Here is a 17,650-nt window from a genome sequence, read left to right as displayed (position 1 = left end):
ATGTTGGCCATGAGTTTGTCATATATGGCTTCTATTATTTTGAGGTATATTTCTTCTATGCCTAGTTGGTTGAGGGTTTTTATCAGAAAGAATGCTAGATTTTATTTAATACTTTTTCTGCATCTACTGAGATGATCATATGGTTTTTGTTTTTAATTCTGTTTAGGTGACGAATCATTTCTTGACTCGCATATGTTGAACCATCCCTAGAATGAAACCAACTTGCTCATGGTGAATTATTTTCTTGGAGTGCTGTTGGATTTAGTCAGCTAGTATTTTGTTGAGGATTTTTGCATCTATATTCATTGGGGATATTAGTCTGTAGTTTTCATTTATTGTTATTTTCTTTCCTGGCTTTGATATCAGGGTAATACTAGGTTCGTATAATGAGTTAGGGAGGATTTCTTTCTCCTCAGTCTTTTGAATTCAGATGTGAATCTGTCTAGCCCTGAGCTTTTTTGTTGTTTTCAGCAGTTTTTTCTATTACTGATTCAATGTCATTGCTTGTTATTGGTCTGTTCAGGAATTCTATTTCTTTCTGATTCAAACTAAAGGAGTTGTTTGTTTCCAGGAATTTATCCACTTCCTCTAGATTTTCTAGTTTGTGTGCATAGAAGTGTTCAAAGGAAACTCAAATGATCTTTAGTATTTCTGTGATGTCAGTTGCACTATCTCCATTTTCATTTCTAATTGAGCTTATGTGAATCTTCTCTCTTCTTTTCTTAATATAGCTAATGATTTTTTAAAAATATTTTCAAAAAGTCAGATTTTGTTTCATTGATCTTTTGTATTTTTTTGTTTGTTTGTTTCTGCTCTGATCTTTGTTACTTCTTTTCCTATGCTAGCTTTGGGTTTGGTTTGTTCTTGTTTCTCTAGTTCCTTGAGGTGTGATGTGAGGTTTGCAATTTGTGGTATTTCAAACTTTGATGTAGGCATTTGGGCTATAAACTTTCCTCTTAGTACTGCTTTTGCTATATCCCAGAGGTTCTGATAAGTTGACTCACTGTTATTATTCACTTTAAAACATTTTTAAATTTCCATTTTAATGTCATTGTTAACCCCAAAATCATTCAGGGGCATATTCTTTAATTTCCATGCGTTAGTATAATTTTGAAGGTTTCTTTTGGAATTTATCTCCAGTTTTATTTTGCTGTGGTCTGAGAAGATACTTGGTATTATTTTGTTCTTAAAAATTTATTGAGACTTGGTTTGTGGCCTATCGTATGATCTACCATGGAGAATGTTTCATGTGCTGATGGGAAGAATGGATATTCTGCAGTTGTTGGGTATAATGTTATATAAATATATTTTGTGTATTTGTTCTAGAGTACAGTTTAAGTCCAGTGTTTCTTTGTTGACTTTCTGCCTCAATGATTTGTCTAATGCTGTCAGTGGAGTATTGAAGTCCTCCACTGTTATTGTTTTGCTGTCTATCTCTTTTCTTAGGTATAGTAGTAATTTTTTATTATCTATCTAAGAGCTCTGGACTTAAGTACATATATATTGAGGATTGTTACAGCTTCTTGGTGTATTGATCCTCTCATCATTATATAACTACATTTTTTGGTTTTGTTTTTACATTGTGGCTTTCAAGTCTGTTTTATTTGATGTAAGAATAGCTACTCATGCTCACTTTTGGTTTCCATTTGCATGAAATATTGTTTTCGACCCCTTAACCTTGAGTCTATGAGAATCCTTCCATGTTGTCTGCTGAAAACAGCAGATATTTGGTTTGTGATTTTTTAATCCATTTTGCTAATCTGTATCTTTTAAGTGGAGCATTTAGACCACTTACATTCAATGTGAATGTTGAGATGTGCGGTACTGTTCAAGTTATCATGTTGATTGTTACCTAGTGACTGTTTTTGCTTCATTGTGTTATTGTTTTATAACCCCTGTGAATTTTATGCTTTCAGGAGTTTCTATTCTGGTGTGTATTGACCTTTTGTTCAAAATTTAGAATTCCTTTCAGCATTTCTTTTAGGGCTAGTCTAGTCCTGACAAATTCCATCAGCATTTGCTTGTCTGAGAAAGACTTTATTTCTCCTTCATTTATGAAACTTACTTTGCCTGGATACAAAATTCTTGGCTGACAGTTGTTCTCTTTAATGATACTAAAGATAGTACCCCAATCCTTTCTGACTTGTAAGGTTTCTGTTAAGAAATTTGCTGTTAGTCTGATAGGTTTTCCTTTATAGGTTACCTGATGCTTTTGTCTCACTGCTCTTAGAATGTTTTCCTTCACATTGACTTTAGATAGCTTGATGACTATATGCCTTGGTGATGTCCTTTTTGCAATGAGTCTCCCAAAAGTTATTCGAACTTCTTGTATTTGGATGTCTAAATCTCTAACAAAGCCAGGAAAGTTTTCCTCAATTATTGCCTTAAATATGTTTTCCAAACATTTTGTTTTTTCTTTTCTCTCAGGACACCTAAGATTCTTAGGTTTGGCTGTTTTACATAATTCCATGTTTTGTAGAGATTTTGTTCATTTCTTTAAATTTGTTTTTCTTTATTTGTGTCTGATTCAGTTAATTCAAAAGACTTGTCTTCGAGCTCTGAAATTCTTTCTTCTATTTGGACTAGTCTATTGTTAAAACTTTCCACTGCATTTTATAGTTCCCTAAATCTGTCTTTCATTTCCAAAAGTTCTGACTGGTTTTTGTTTTTTGATCTATCTCTTTAGAGATTTTTTTTTTTACTCATATCTGAAATTAAAAAAAAAACTTTTTCAGAGTAAAAAGAAATTAACAAAGCCTCCAAGACTATGTGAAAAGATCAAATCTACATTTGATTGGTGTACCTGAAAGTGATGGGGAGAATGGAACATGCTGAAAAACTTTCTTCAGGATATTATCCAGGAGAGCTTCCCCAGCCTAGCAAGGGAGGCCAACATTCAAATTCAGGAAATACAAAGAACACCACAAAGATACTCCTTGAGAAGAGCAACCCCAAGAAACATAATTGTCAGATTTATCAAGGTTGAGATGAACGAAAAAATGTTAAGGGCAGCCAGAGAGAAAGGTCGGGTTACCCACAAAGGTAATCCCATAAGACTAACAGCAGATCTCTTGGCAGAAACTCTACAAGCCAGAAGAGTGTGGGGGCCAATATTCAACATTCTTGAAGAAAAGAATTTTCAACCCAGAATTTCATATCCAGCCAAACTAAGCTTCATAAGTGAAGGAGAAATAAAATCCTTTACAGACAAGCAAATGCTGAGAGATTTTGTCACCACCAAGCCAGCCTTACAAGAGCTCCTGAAGGAAGCACTAAACATGGAAAGGAACAACTGGTACCAGCCACTGCAAAAACATGCCAAATTGTAAAGCCCATCGATGCTAGGAATAAACTGCATCAACTAATGGGCAAAATAACCAGCTAACATCATAATGACAGGATCAAATTCACACATAACAATATTAACCTTAAATGTAAATGGGCTAAATGCCCCAATTAAAAGACACAGACTGGCAAATTGGATAAAGAGTCAAGACCCATCAGTGTGCTGTATTCAGGAGACACATCTCATGTGCAGAGACATACATAGGCTCAAAATAAAGGGATGGAGGAAGATCTACCAAGCAAATGGAAAGCAAAAAAAAAAAAAAAAAAAAAAGCAGGGGTTGCAATCCTAGTCTCTGATAAAATAGATTTTAAACCAACAAAGATCAAAAGAGACAAAGAAGGCCATTACATAATGGTAAAAGGATCAATTCAACAAGACGAGCTAACTATCCTAAATATATATGCACCCAATACAGGAGCACCCAGATTCATAAAGCAAATCCTTAGAGACGTAGAAAGAGACTAGACTCCCACACAATAATAATGGGAGACTTTAACACCCCACTGTCAATATTAGACAGATCAATGAGACAGAAGGTTAACAAGGATAGCAGGACTTGAACTCAGCTCTGTAGCAACCTGACCTAATAAACATCTACAGAACTCTCCACCCCAAATCAACAGAATATGCATTCTTCTCAGCACCACACCACACTTATTCCAAAATTGACTACACAGTTGGAAGTAAAGCACTCCTCAGCGAATGTAAAAGAACAGAAATCACAACAAACTGTCTCTCAGACCACAGTGCAATCAAATTAGAACTCAGGACTAAGAAACTCACTCAAAACCACTCAACTACATGGAAACTGAACAACCTGCTACTCAATGACTACTGGGTAAATAATGAAATGAAGGCAGAAATAAAGATGTTCTTTGAAACCAATGAGAACAAAGACACAATGTACCAGAATCTCTGGGACACATTTAAAGCAGTGTGTAGAGGGAAATTTATAGCACTAAATGCCCATAAGAGAAAGCAGGAAAGATCTAAAATTGACACCCTAACATCACAATTAAAAGAACTAGAGAAACAAGAGCAAACAAATTCAAAAGCTAGCAGAAGACAAGAAATAACTAAGATCAGAGCAGAACTGAAGGAGATAGAAACATAAAAAACTCTTCAAAAAATCAGTGAATCTAAGAGCTGGTTTCTTGAAAAGATCAACAAAATTGATAGACTGCTAGCAACACTAATAAAGAAGAAAAGAGGGAAGAATCAAATAGATGCAATAAAAAATGATAAAGGGGATATCACCACCGATCCCACAGAAATACAAACTACCATCAAAGAATACTATAAACACCTCTACGCAAATAAACCAGAAAATCTAGAAGAAATGGATATTTCCTGGACACATACACCCTCCCAAGACTAAAGCAGGAAGAAATTGAATCCTTGAATAGACCAATAACAGGCACTGAAATTGAGGCAATAATTAATAGCCTACCAACAAAAAAAGTCCAAGAGCAGATGGATTCACAGCTGAATCCTACCAGAGGTACAAAGAGGAGCTGGTACCATTCCTTCTGAAACTATTCCAATCAATAGATAAAGAGGGAATCCTCCTAACTCATTTTATGAGGCCAGCATCATCCTGATACCAAAGCCTGACAGAGACACAACAAAAAAGAATTTTAGACCAATATCCCTGATGAACATCGATGCAAAAATCCTCAATAAAATACTGGCAAATAGAATGCAGCAGCACATCAAAAAGTTTATCCACCAAGATCTAGTTGGCTTCATCCCTGGGATGCAAGGTTGGTTCAACATATGCAAATCAATAAATGTAATCCATCACATAAACAGAACCAAAGACAAAAACCACATGATTATCTCAATAGATGCAGAAAAGGCCTTTGACAAAATTCAACAGCCTTCATGCTAAAAACTCTCAATAAACTAGGTATTGATGGAACATATCTCAAAATAATAAGAGCTATTTATGACAAACCCACAGACAATATCACACTGAATGGGCAAAAGCTAGAAGCATTCCCTTTGAAAACTGGCACAAGACAGGGATGCCCTCTCTCACCACTCCTACTCAACATAGTGTTGGAAGTTCTGGCCAGGGTAATCAGGCAAGAAGAAGAAATAAAGGGTATTCAATTAGGAAAAGAGGAAGTCAAATTGTCCGTTTGTAGATGACATGATTGTATATTTAGAAAACCCCATCGTCTCAGTCCAAAATCTTCTTAAGCTGATAAGCAACTTCAGCAAATTCTCAGGATACAAAATCGATATGCAAAAATCACAAACATCTCTATACACCAATAACACACAAATAGAGAGCCAAATGATAAGTGACCTCCCATTCACAATTGCTCCAAAGAGAATAAAATACCTAGGAATCCAACTTACAAAAGATGTGAAGGACCTCTTCAAGGAGAACTACAAACCACTGCTCAACAAAATAAAAGAGGACACAAACAAATGGAAGAACATTCCATGCTAATGGATAGGAAGAATCAATATAATGAAAACAGCCATACTGCTCAAGATAATTTATAGATTCAATGCCACCCCAATCAAGCCACCCATGACTTTCTTCACAGAATTGGAAAAAAACTACTTTAAAGTTCATATCAAACCAAAAAAGAGCCTGCATTGCCAAGACAATCCTAAGCAAAAAGAACAAAGCTGGAGGCACCACCCTACCTGACTTCGAACTATACTACAAGGCTACAGTAACCAAAACAGCATGGTACTGGTACCAAAACAGATATATAGACCAATGGAACAGAACAGAGGCCTCAGAAATAATGCCACACATCTACAACCATCTGATCTTTGACAAACCTGACAAAAACAAGAAATGGGGAAAGGATTCCCTATTTAATAAATGGTGCTAGGAAAACTGGCTAGCCATATGTAGAAAGCTGAAACTGGATCTCTTCCTTACACCTCATATAAAAATTAATTCAAGATGGGTTAAAGACTTAAATGTAAGACCTAAAACCATAAAAACCCTAGAAGAAAACCTAGGCAATACCATTCAGGACATAGGCATGGGCAAGGACTTCATGACTAAAACACCAAAAGCAATGGCAACCAAAGTCAAAATTGGCAAAAGGGATCTAATTAAACTAATGAGCTTCTGCACAGCAAAAGAAACTACCATCAGAGTGAACAGGCAACCTACAGAATGGGAGAAAATTTTTGCAATCTACCCATCTGACAAAGGGCTAATATCCAGAATCTACAAAGAACTTAAACAAACTTATAAGAAAAAAATCAAAAATGTGGGCAAAGGATATGAACAAACACTTCTCAAAAGAAGACATTTATGCAGCTAACAGAAACATGAAAAAATGCTCATCATCACTGGTCATCACAGAAATGCAAATCAAAACCACAAAGACATACCATTTCACACCAGTTAGAATGGCAATCATTAAAAAGTCAGGAAACAACAGGTGCTGGAGAGGATGTGGAGAAATAGGAATGCTTTTACACTGTTGGTGGGAGTGTAAACTAGTTCAACCATTGTGGAAGACAGTGTGGCGATTCCTCAGGGATCTAGAACTAGAAATTCCATTTGACCCAGCGATCCCATTACTGGGTATATACCCCAAAGATTGTAAGTCATGCTGCTATAAAGACACATGCACACCTATGGTTATTTTGGCACTGTTCATGATAGCAAAGACTTGGAACTAACCCAAATGTCCATCAATGACAGACTAGATTAAGAAAATGTGGCACATATACACCATGGAATACTATGCAGCCATAAAAAAGGATGAGTTCCTGTCCTTTGTAGGGACATGGATGAAGCTGGAAACCATCATTCTCAGCAAACTATCGCAAGGACAGAAAACCAAACACAGCATGTTCTCACTCATAGGTGGGAATTGAACAATGAGAACACTTGGACACAGGACGGGGAACATCACACACTGGGGCCTGTCGTGGGGTGGGGGAATGGGGGAGGAATAGCATTAGGAGAGATACCTAAGGTAAATGACTAGTTAATGGGTGCAGCAAAGCAACATGGCACATGTATACATATGTAACAAACCTGCATATTTTGCACATGTACCCTAGAAATTAAAGTATATAAAAAAAAGTTTTTCATGTTAGTTTTCACTTTTTTCTTGTATTTCCTTGAGTAACTTAATAATAAACACTTTGAATTATTTATCTCGTATTTCAAAGATTTCATTGGTTTGGATCCACTGCTGGAGACTCAATGTGAGCTTTTGCAAGTTTTATAAAACTCTGTTTTTTCACATGGCCAGAATTATTTCTCTGGTTCCTTCTCATTTGGGTAACTATTTCTTCTAATTAATTTTGCATTTATTTTTTGATTCTGCTGGGATGCTTTTAAATTCTTTTTTGCACCTTGAGGATATGACTTTATAGGTTATTTTCAACTAGCTTTGGCTATGGGTACTTTCAGTGGTGAAGAGTCTGTATGAGTTCCTTGGTTATAGAGAATCTGTGTGATGGCTTACTAAGATGTTGGTTGTAGTAGTGACATGCTGGGTGTGTGAGCAGGTTCACTGTCTCCTGTGGGTAGCTTCCCATCTGGTTCATGGTGTAAGCTGCTGCCCACTTCTTCTTTCAAAGTGTGCTTTCTTTCAACTTTTTTTATTAAGTTCCTGTGTTGCTTCTTGGAAACAAGTTCACAGCATAATTCTCTACAAACTGTTATGTCTTTCCAAGTGGGAAAGGCATGCTAATAATGCCTCTAATCTTCCATCTTGGAAAAAAACCCTCAAAACCCCGACTCTTAAACAACCAGGTCTTTTGTGAACTGAGTGAAAACTTACTCATGACCAAGGGGATGGCACTAAACCAATCATGAGGGATCTACCTGTATAACCCAAACACTTCCCATCAGGCCCCAACTCCCACATTGGAGGTTACATTTCAATATGCAATTTGTAGGGGACAAATATCCAAACCATATCATTCTTCCCTTGCTCCCCCAAATCTCACATTCTTCTCACATCGTAAAATACAATCATCCCTTCCCAATAGTCCCCCAAAGTCTTAACTCATTCCAGCATGAAGTCCAATGTCCTAAGTCTCATCTGAGATTCATCTCTTCCCACTTTGAGTTTATAAAATACAAACAAGTTATTTACTTCCAAGATATGATGGTAGTAGAAGCATTGGGTAAATGTTGCCATTCCAAAAGGGAGAAATCAGCCAAAGGAAAGGGGCAATAAGATGGCACTTCAAGGTGACCAGCACCACTCCTGTGGCTTTACAGGGTGCAGTCCCAGTGGCTTTTCTCATGGGTTGGAGTTGAGTGCCGGTGGCTTTTCCAGGCTCAAGATGCAAGTTTCTGGTAGCTCGACCATTCTGGGGTCTGGAGGGCAGTGGCTCCCTTCCCATAGCTCCACTAGGCAATGCCCCAGTAGGGACTTTGGGGTTTTTACCCCCACATTTCCTCTCAGCCCTGTTCTAGTAGAGTATCTTTGTGGGGCCTGTGTCCCTGCAGCATGCTTCAGACTGGGCATCCAGGCTTTTCTACACGTCTTCTGAAACCTAGGTGCAAGCTGCCAAGCTTCCTCTTGCATTCTGTGGGCCTGGAGACTTAACACCATGTGGAAGCTACCAAGGCTTATGGCTTGCACCTTCCACAGCCATGGCCTGAGTAGTATCTGGGGCCCTTTAAGGCACAGCTGGAGCTAGAGCAGCTGTGATGTGGGAAGCAGTGTCCCTGAAACCATGGTTTCCTCTTAGGCCTCTGTGCCTGTCATGGAATGGGCTGTCTAGAAGATCTCTGAAATGTCTTCAGGGCCTTTCTCCCATTGTCTTGGATATTGGCACCTGGCTCCCTTTTAGCCATGCTGAGCTCTCTAGTAAGTGATTGCTCTGTAGCCTGCTTGAATTCTTTCTCTACCACAGTGCCAATCAGCAAATTTTCCAAACTTTTACACTCTGCTTCCCTTTTAAATATAAATTCAAATTTTAAGGTTTTTTTTTTTTTGCTCTTATATCTGATTGTAGGTTATTAGAAGCAGCCAGACTGCTTGTTGAATACTTTGCTGCTTAGAAATTTCTTCTGCAGTATACACTAAGTCATCACTCTTAAATTCAAACTTCCATGGGTTCCTAGGTTAGGGACACAATGCAGCCAAGCTCTTTGATAGGGCATTACACAGGTGATGTTTATTCCAGGTCCCAATAATGTCCTCATTTCCATCTGAGACCTCCTCAGCCTGATCTTCACTGCCCACATTTCTAACAGCATTTTGGTCACAGCCACTTAATAAGTCTCTAAGAAGTCCCAAACTTTCTGCCATCTTCCTGTCTTCTTCTGAGCCCTCCAAACTCTTCTAACTTCTGCCTGTTACCCAGTTCCAAAGCTGCTTCCACATCTGCAGGTATCTTTATAGCAATGGCTCACTCCTCAGTACCAATTTTCTGTGTAACTCGATTCTTACACTGCTATAAAGAAATAACTGAGGATGGGTAATTTATAAAGAAAAGAAGTTTAATTGGCTCACAGTTCTGCAGGTTGTACAAACATGGCTTCAGCATATGCTTCTAGTGAGGGCCTCAGGAAGCTTCCTATCATTCCAGAAGGCAAAGAAGGAGCAGGTGCATCACATGGTAAGAGTAGGAGCAAGAGAGAAGAGGGAGGTCCCAGATGTCATGTGAACTAACTTAGTGATAACCCACTCATCACCAAGGGTATGGTGCTAAGCCATTTGAGAGGGATCTACCCCCATGATACAATACCATCCATTAGGCCCCACCTTCCACATTGGGAATCACATTTCACCATGACATTTGGAGGGGACACACATCCAAATCATGTCAGAATTTAATTGGGATTTTTGGTTTGACTGTATTGAATATAAATTGTTTTCAGTGGTTTTGTAGAAAACACTTATTCATTTAATTAAATGAGATTAATATGGCTAGTTCACATAAATTACATTTTAATACTCAAATTGGCAAAATTTAACTTCTTCCAGGAAATATGAGACTGGAAGGGTTGCAACTGTGGGAAGTCATGTACTGAAGAAAACCTTGGATTTGGTGAGCTGGTGCTATTTCCTAGCTCAAGGTTCTCAATATAACAGAGACTTTCCAACCAAAGATTTACTAGAAATCACTAATTTAATCACTTTCTCAGGCATGAGACACCAAGGTTAAAACTAGAGATTGAAGTGAACAGTTCAAACCAAAGAGATTTTGATGTGTAACTTATTTTATTTTTATTTTTAGAGATGGTCTCACTTTCTCACCCAAGCTGAAGTGTAATGGCGTGACCATAGCTCACTGAAGTCTCGAACTCCTAGGCTTAAGCAGTCTTCCTGCTGCAGCCTCCCAAAGTGCTGGGATTACGGGTGTGAGCCACTGCACCCAGCCTTTTAAAAAAAAAACTCAAAAAACTTTAAAACCCCTGGTAATTTCTTGGTGACAAAAATGAAATGGAAACTATATTTGAAGCTACTAGAACAGTTACTGGCATGCCATAATTTCAAGAAATCTGATTAGAGAGGAGGGCCAGTGGAAGCAGCAGGCTGAGAGAAGTAAGCCCTCAGTCTTTCCTGTTTTGACTTCTCTACTAACTAGCTATGTGCTCCTGAGTAAATTTGCTTTTTAGTGCTTCAGTTTTTTCATCTGTGAAATGAGAGGCAGGTTTATATTATATCTAAATTTCCTTGTATAATATACGGAAATCCACACCTAATAAAAAGATAAACAGAGGAATGTGTATTTGTGCTTTTTTTTTATTTTTTTATTTTTATTATTATTATTATTTTTGAGATGGAGTCTCACTCTGTCACCCAGGCTGGAGTGCAGTGCTGCGATCTCAGCTCACTGCAAGCTCCACCTCCCAGGTTCATGCCATTCTCCTCCCTCAGCCTCCCAAGTAGCTGGGACTACAGGCGCCCACCACCACGCCTGGCTAATTTTTTGTATTTTTAGTAGAGACGGGATTTCACCGTGTTAGCCAGGGTGGTCTCCATCTCCTGACCTCGTGATCTGCCCGCCTCGGCCTCCCAAAGTGCTGGGATTACAGGCGTGAGCCACCGCGCCTGGCTGCTAATTAATTTTTATAGAAATATAAGAAGATTCTTCTACTTTTGTAGCTTCTAAGAAATAATTACATAGTCTTTATTATTATTACTTGATAGCATATAAGGTAGCCCATAGTCATTCAACAAATGTTTGTTGAAATGAGTGATAAAAAATGGGCAAAAATTCCTCAAACACTTGAAAGCTATAGGCAGTTAAAGGTTTTCAGGAAATGATGGTAAAGATAAATGATAATACTGTATAATTTATCAAGAAAATATGATTTGTTTTAGATACATCTTAACGTATATGCAGGAAAAACTGGGGTTCATCTACTGATCCATGGAGAATTTCACTGGACTTAGTTATTAAACAAAACTTCTAGGCCAAAGAGAGATACAATTTATGATCAAGAATAAGTTATAAAGCAGAGAATAAAGTACAGAACATCTTGTATTAGTATAGTAAAAAGGAATCATCAGATTAACATAAGGCTGTAGTTTCCCATGTAACATTATTCTGTTTTGTAAAAATAGCCATTAAAAAGAGAGACATTGGAAGTTTGTGTTGGCAGTACACCTCTCATTTATTTTCTGATAATGACAAGGGCCATCCAGTTTCCTAGACTTAGCACATCTATCCAATGTTAATAGTATAGTGAATATATATACCTTCCTTATTCTTATTCTCTTTTTTTCGGAAAAATGGTCTCTTCCACCACAGAATCGAATTCCTAGGCTCGAGTGATCCTCCCTGCCTCAGACTCCCCAATAGCTGCGACTACAGACATTCACCACCACACCTGGCTAATTTTTAAAATTATTTTTTTAGAGATGTTGCCCAGGCTGATCTCGATCACCTAGGCTCAAGCAGTCCTTCCATCCTGGCCTCCCAAAGTGCTGGGATGACAGGCGTGAGCCACCACGCCTGGCCTGCACTCCTTCTTACCAGCTGGTTTGCTCTTCTGATATTGCTTTCATCTATATTTCTTCTTGCTGATATTTTTCTCCCTTTGCAGGGTTCCAAGTGACCCTGCTCCCATGTGACCTTATTCTCCGGCCTTAGTTGATTGGATGGATGTACACAGCTGACTGACCCGAAGGAATGTGGTGGGACAGATGAATTGGGCTAATTAGAGTACTTTGTGGATTTAGAATTTGCGTAATTGAAGACTACACTGTTTGATGTTGATAACTACAGCCGAGCAGATAAGAATCAGGGAGGCCCTATAGGTTCTGTACAGTAAGAAGTGATATAGCCAAGTGAAAATAGTGGCAAAGATAAACTGGAAAGGAGGAGAATGGAGCACATGGGGAGAAGGAGAGAAAAGAGAAGAAAGAACGGGAAGGGAACTGAATCTATTCTTGGCTCTCAGCCACTGGTCTCTGTGCTCTTTGAGGCCAGCTACTTGGGTTCCTTTCCTTTGGTTGCTGCAAGAGTCTTTGGTAACCCACAATAAACATTTTGTTTCTTGTACTAGCTTTAATTGTTCTCTATTTCTTGGAACAAAAATAACTCTAATCAAAGCACTTCAGGCTGTCCACTCACCCCCCACCCCACTCTGTGGTGCTACTCTGTGGTCAACACAGCATGATATTTAGAAAATTCATACTTTGTTCATAAGTAGCTTTGATTTTTCTTTAGAAGAAAAAACAATGCATTCATTTAGCACTATTCATGGACCACATGCATGCAAAGCACCATGATGAAGCTGGACTCACCGACTTTTAATCTGCCTGTGACCTCCCCTTCCGAGTTGCGCGCATTTACAGTCACATTCTGGGTTGATTGTAGAAGCAGAGATGAGTCCTAGAAAGGGATTTATAAAATTTGCAAAATATGTGCTGTTTAAAGTGATTATATCTTTATAATTCTATGTAAATTTAGGATTTATATAAAATTATTTATCCATTGTCACAGATCCTGGAAATCCTATAAATTTGTGGCTAAGACAATTAAAAATTCCTGAATCGTATTTTTTTAACATTTTGAGTATTTATTGAAAGATAGAAGAATAACAATCATAAAATGAGCCCCAAACGCAAGATAGGGATAGAAAAAATATGAATTATTTAGACAAATACGCAGTTTAACAGAGCTATATGGTCACAGCTATGTCAAGGAAAGACAACTGCAACAGTGGGGTTCTAGGTAATAGAAATGCCATATACTTTTTCTTGATACTCTCTATTTCCATATTTTTGTAATACATTTGTGTTTGTATAATGTGTAAAGTAAACTTTATCAAAATAAAAAAATCTATGTATACAGCAGAGTTGTAATTACAGACACATTTGTGGTATTGACTGCTTTGTTCTTGCTCTCCAAATTAAAAATAAACTAAGCATTTAGCTTAAGACATTAGAAAATACACAATAAAATCGACATCAGAGAACAGAAAGAAAAATAAATTTCAAAGCACAGTTTTATGTATCAGTAAACAATAGTTTTGAAAAAGCACATGCAGTCTGAGTTGATTATTTAAAACAAACAGAATTAAACGTAAACAAAAAAACAGAGAAAACAATGTATTTAAATCATAAATTCAGAAGAAGTAAAATGTATAGCTATGCTAACTATGAAGTGAATAGTATTAATTAGCAAAACTGACTTAAGTACAATGCTGGAATTGGCCAATAACTATGGAAATATTAGAGAAAATTGCCAAAGAGGTACTCCAAATGTTAGTGATTGTCTCTAAGCAGGTAGCATTATGGGCTATTTTGCTCCCTCTTTGTGTGTGTGTGTGTGTGTGTGTGTGTGTGTGTTTAATTTTTACTTTTTACTTTTTTCCCCACTGCAAGCTACTTTAATTCTTTGAACAATTTTTCCATGCAGGTAAACTATTACTGTATTTTCCTATTAAGAAATATTTTCAATAGATTTTTTTCTACAATAAAATTTACCAAAAACATTTGGTTCATTAATTTTTGTCTATATGAATGCTGTCCATCGTGGCTTTTGACAGTCTGAGTTTTCTTTGCTGATTACATTCCTACCAAGATCAATTTTCCTGAGTCAAATTTTGTATATCCAGATTTTGCCAATATTTGACTCTTCTATTGATTTTTAAAAAATCAATTTTACCATGTACATTTTTCCTTCTGTTGCTTTTATTTTGTTTGGGTTTTTAAAAAATCACTTTTTTTGCTTCACTTGTCTCAAAAATTTTATAATAAGCAGGTATGAATTTTGAAGTTAGATATGAATAAAAACCAACTGAAAAAGCAAATTCCTCTGTCTCCCAAGACAAAATGGGCAGTTTGCTTCTTTTGAGCTTTAAAGGTAGAAATAGCTGCCTTTCTAAAATTTAAGTGAAGCGAAATGTTGACATGCCCTGAAAGGACTGCTAAGGTTCAGGGAGCCTGTTAATGGGCCTTGAGAGGCTCTATGACTCTGGACTAATGGCCCAGGGACCACTAAGAGTAAACTGAATTTCTAGATTACTGGCTACCTTCACAACTCTCTGATGTCTCCAGGATGGGAGAGCAGTCACACCAAATGTCAGAAAAATAAATGCTAAATAATAATTCTTTGAGATTCAATGGAATATCTATCACTTAAGTAGCAAACTATTTACAAAGTGTCCCAAATTTTGCACATTTGCATTGCAAAATTTGACTAGTAACATGAGTAGGTGAACTGTTCTTTACTTCACTCATGGAATAAATAAATGAAGATTGAGTGTTTTTTTTTTTTTTTTTTTTTTTTTTTTGTGACAGAGTCTGGCTCTGTCGCCCAGGCTGGAGTGCAGTGGCACGATCTCGGCTCACTGCAAGCTCCGCCTCCCGGGTTCATGCCATTCTCCTGCCTCAGCCTCCCCAGTAGCTGGGACTACAGGCGCCCGCCACCACGCCCGCTAATTTTTGGTAGTTTTAGTAGAGACGGGGTTTCACCGTGTTAGCCAGGATGGTCTCGATCTCCTGACCTCGTGATCCACCCTCCTCAGCCTGCCAAAGTGCTGGGACTACAGGCATCAGCCACCGAGCCCGGCTTTTTTTTTTTCTTTTTGAGACGGAGTCTAGTTCTCCCGCCCAGAATGGAGTGCAGTGGCGCCATCTGGGCTCACCGGAAGCTCCGCCTCCCAGGTTCACGCCGTTCTCCTGCCTCTGCCTCCGGAATAGCTGGTACTACAGGCGCCCGCTGCCACACCGTCTAATTTTTTGTTGTAGAGAAGTTTCACTGCGTTAGCCAGGATGGTCTCAATCTCCTGACCTCGTGATCCGCCCGCCTCCGCCTCCCAAAGGTCTGGGATTACTGGCGTGAGCCACCGCTCCTGGCCAGATTGTGCTTTTTGATTTAGGCCACTCTTGATAATACTACACTCAGAACTACATTGCTCACTCCCTTTCCTAAAGAAATAAAGATGAATTACAGCAAGGTTCTCTCCTGCATGTTAGAAACACTGCAGAGTATAAGACTTGCATTTGCCACACAAAAATGCAGGGAGAGAGGAGTAGGTTGGTTTTCCATCTAAAATTAATAATTTTTTTTTGATAGAAATTTTTTTTTGGAAAGGAAAACTCTGTGTGTAGATCTTGCTTATCTTTTTGAGTGTATACTTACATTTCTTATTTAAAAATGTTTTTTAGAGATGGGGTCTCACTATGTTGCCTAGGCTGGTATAATTTAGAGACAGGGTTTCATTATGTTGCCTAGGCTGGTCTCAAACTCCTGGACTCAAGTGATCCACCCGCTTTGGCCTCCCAAAGTGCTGGGATTACAGGCGTGCGCCACTGCACCTGGCCTATTTTTTGTTAAAAGACCTTTTTTTTTTTTTTTTTTTAGTGATGGGAGTTTCACGCTGTTGCCAGGCTGGAGTCCAGTGGTTGTGTGATTATACAGCTCACTGTAGCCTGAGACTCGTGGATTCAAGTGATCCTCCCACCTCAGCCTCCCAAGTAGCTAGAATTACAGGTGTGTGCCACCACACCCAGCAGATTTTTTTTTTTTTGGTAGAGATGAGGTTTAACTACGTTGCCCAGGCTGGTCTTGAATTCCTGGCCTCAAGTGATCCGCCTGCCTCAGCCTCCCAAAGTGCTGGAATTACAGGTGTGAGCCACCATGCCAGACCGATTTTTAAATTTTCAAATAGAATAATATACAAATATAATACACAAATCACCTACCTCACTTTTAAAATTCTACATTTTTTTAAAGACAAGTAGGAGGGTGACTTTATTCACCAAGTGATCAAAAGCAGGCTGCAGAGGACAGAGATTTAGATTGGGAAACTCTTTGTATTCTATCAAACTCTCTTCTTTACTGGCTACCTTAAGGCATTTTTGCTGGGAAGAAAAACCTTAATAACATCAAGGGCAGTTTACCCTTCCTCCCATCCCATTGTACCCCACCCTATCAGCCAGAAGCAGAAGTCTTACGAAAAGGTTTTGAGGAAAATATCCTGTCCTGGTTTACTCCATTCCAAAGAATTCTTCAAACACATCCTTGACCTGGGACATAGAGTTCAAATCTAGTTCATGTGTTTTGTCAGGCTACTGGTCTCCTTTCTTAGGAAGACTCCTGACTGTGCCTTTTCTGTTTAAAGATGGTAGAGGTGACAGGTGTTCTCCTGCAAGATGGCCAAGGTGTGGGAGAGCAACGGATCTTTGATTCTGGCAATCTCTCTCACCGTATGCAGGGCCAGGCCTGGGTGGGCATACTGGCAACGGCTTTTGGAAACCCAGCGAGGGAGGAAGAAGGGAGCATCGGTTTCTACAATAATTCTCTCTAATGGGATCTTTTTCACAGTTTCTCAGGCTTGCTCAGCAGAAGCGTAAGTCAGAATTGCCGTGAAGCCCACATACAGGTTGGGAAAGTGGCTCAACAGGGGCTCGATGACTGGGTAACTGCCAGTGAAGCAATGCCGGTGTATCTTGTGGTCAGAGGGCACATATTTTTTCAAGATGCCCAGTAGGTCTTCATCGGCTTCTTGGCAGTGGATCATCATGGGCTTCTTTAGAGAGACGGCCAGCTGCAGCTGTCTCTTAAATACCTTCTGCTGCTCTGGGACATGCGTGGTGCACATGTTGGAGTAATCCAAACCCATTTCTCCAAATGCCACAGCCTTGGGGCGTCGTAAGGCTTTAAAAATACTTCTTGATAGTCATAATAATGGGCAAAATGAGGGCAACAGCCAAAGGCTGTCAGCCAAAGGCTGATCATCTTTCAACGGATCCTCCCACAGCCTGTCCCTTAGGTTTTGAGGATTGCAGAAGCAAGAAATGCAACACTGAAATTCCTTGGGGAAGGTGTTGCTATACGTTTTTCTGAATTTGGTAAAGGTGCCTTTGAAAGGCAGCCTGG

General features: G+C 38.7%; 1 protein-coding gene and 1 pseudogene across 2 annotated transcripts in view; both read right to left on the bottom strand.

Moving 5' to 3' along the window:
• The window catches only part of SGCG (sarcoglycan gamma), a 172,636-nt gene that overhangs the window by 62,199 nt on the left and 92,787 nt on the right, over nucleotides 1-17,650 (bottom strand). For both annotated transcript variants that reach the window (XM_063714856.1, XM_063714857.1), the window contains exon 4: nucleotides 13,066-13,153. In XM_063714856.1, the coding sequence (XP_063570926.1) occupies nucleotides 13,066-13,153 (88 nt within the window). The remainder of the gene's footprint in view (nucleotides 1-13,065; nucleotides 13,154-17,650) is intronic.
• On the bottom strand, nucleotides 16,736-17,523 carry LOC129049631 (putative deoxyribonuclease TATDN2; annotated as a pseudogene).

The sequence above is a fragment of the Pongo abelii genome, chromosome 14, assembly GCF_028885655.2.
Source record: "Pongo abelii isolate AG06213 chromosome 14, NHGRI_mPonAbe1-v2.0_pri, whole genome shotgun sequence".
NCBI lineage: Eukaryota > Metazoa > Chordata > Mammalia > Primates > Hominidae > Pongo > Pongo abelii.
Note: the sequence above shows the minus strand (reverse complement) of the source record. Positions and strands in the feature narration are given on the sequence as shown.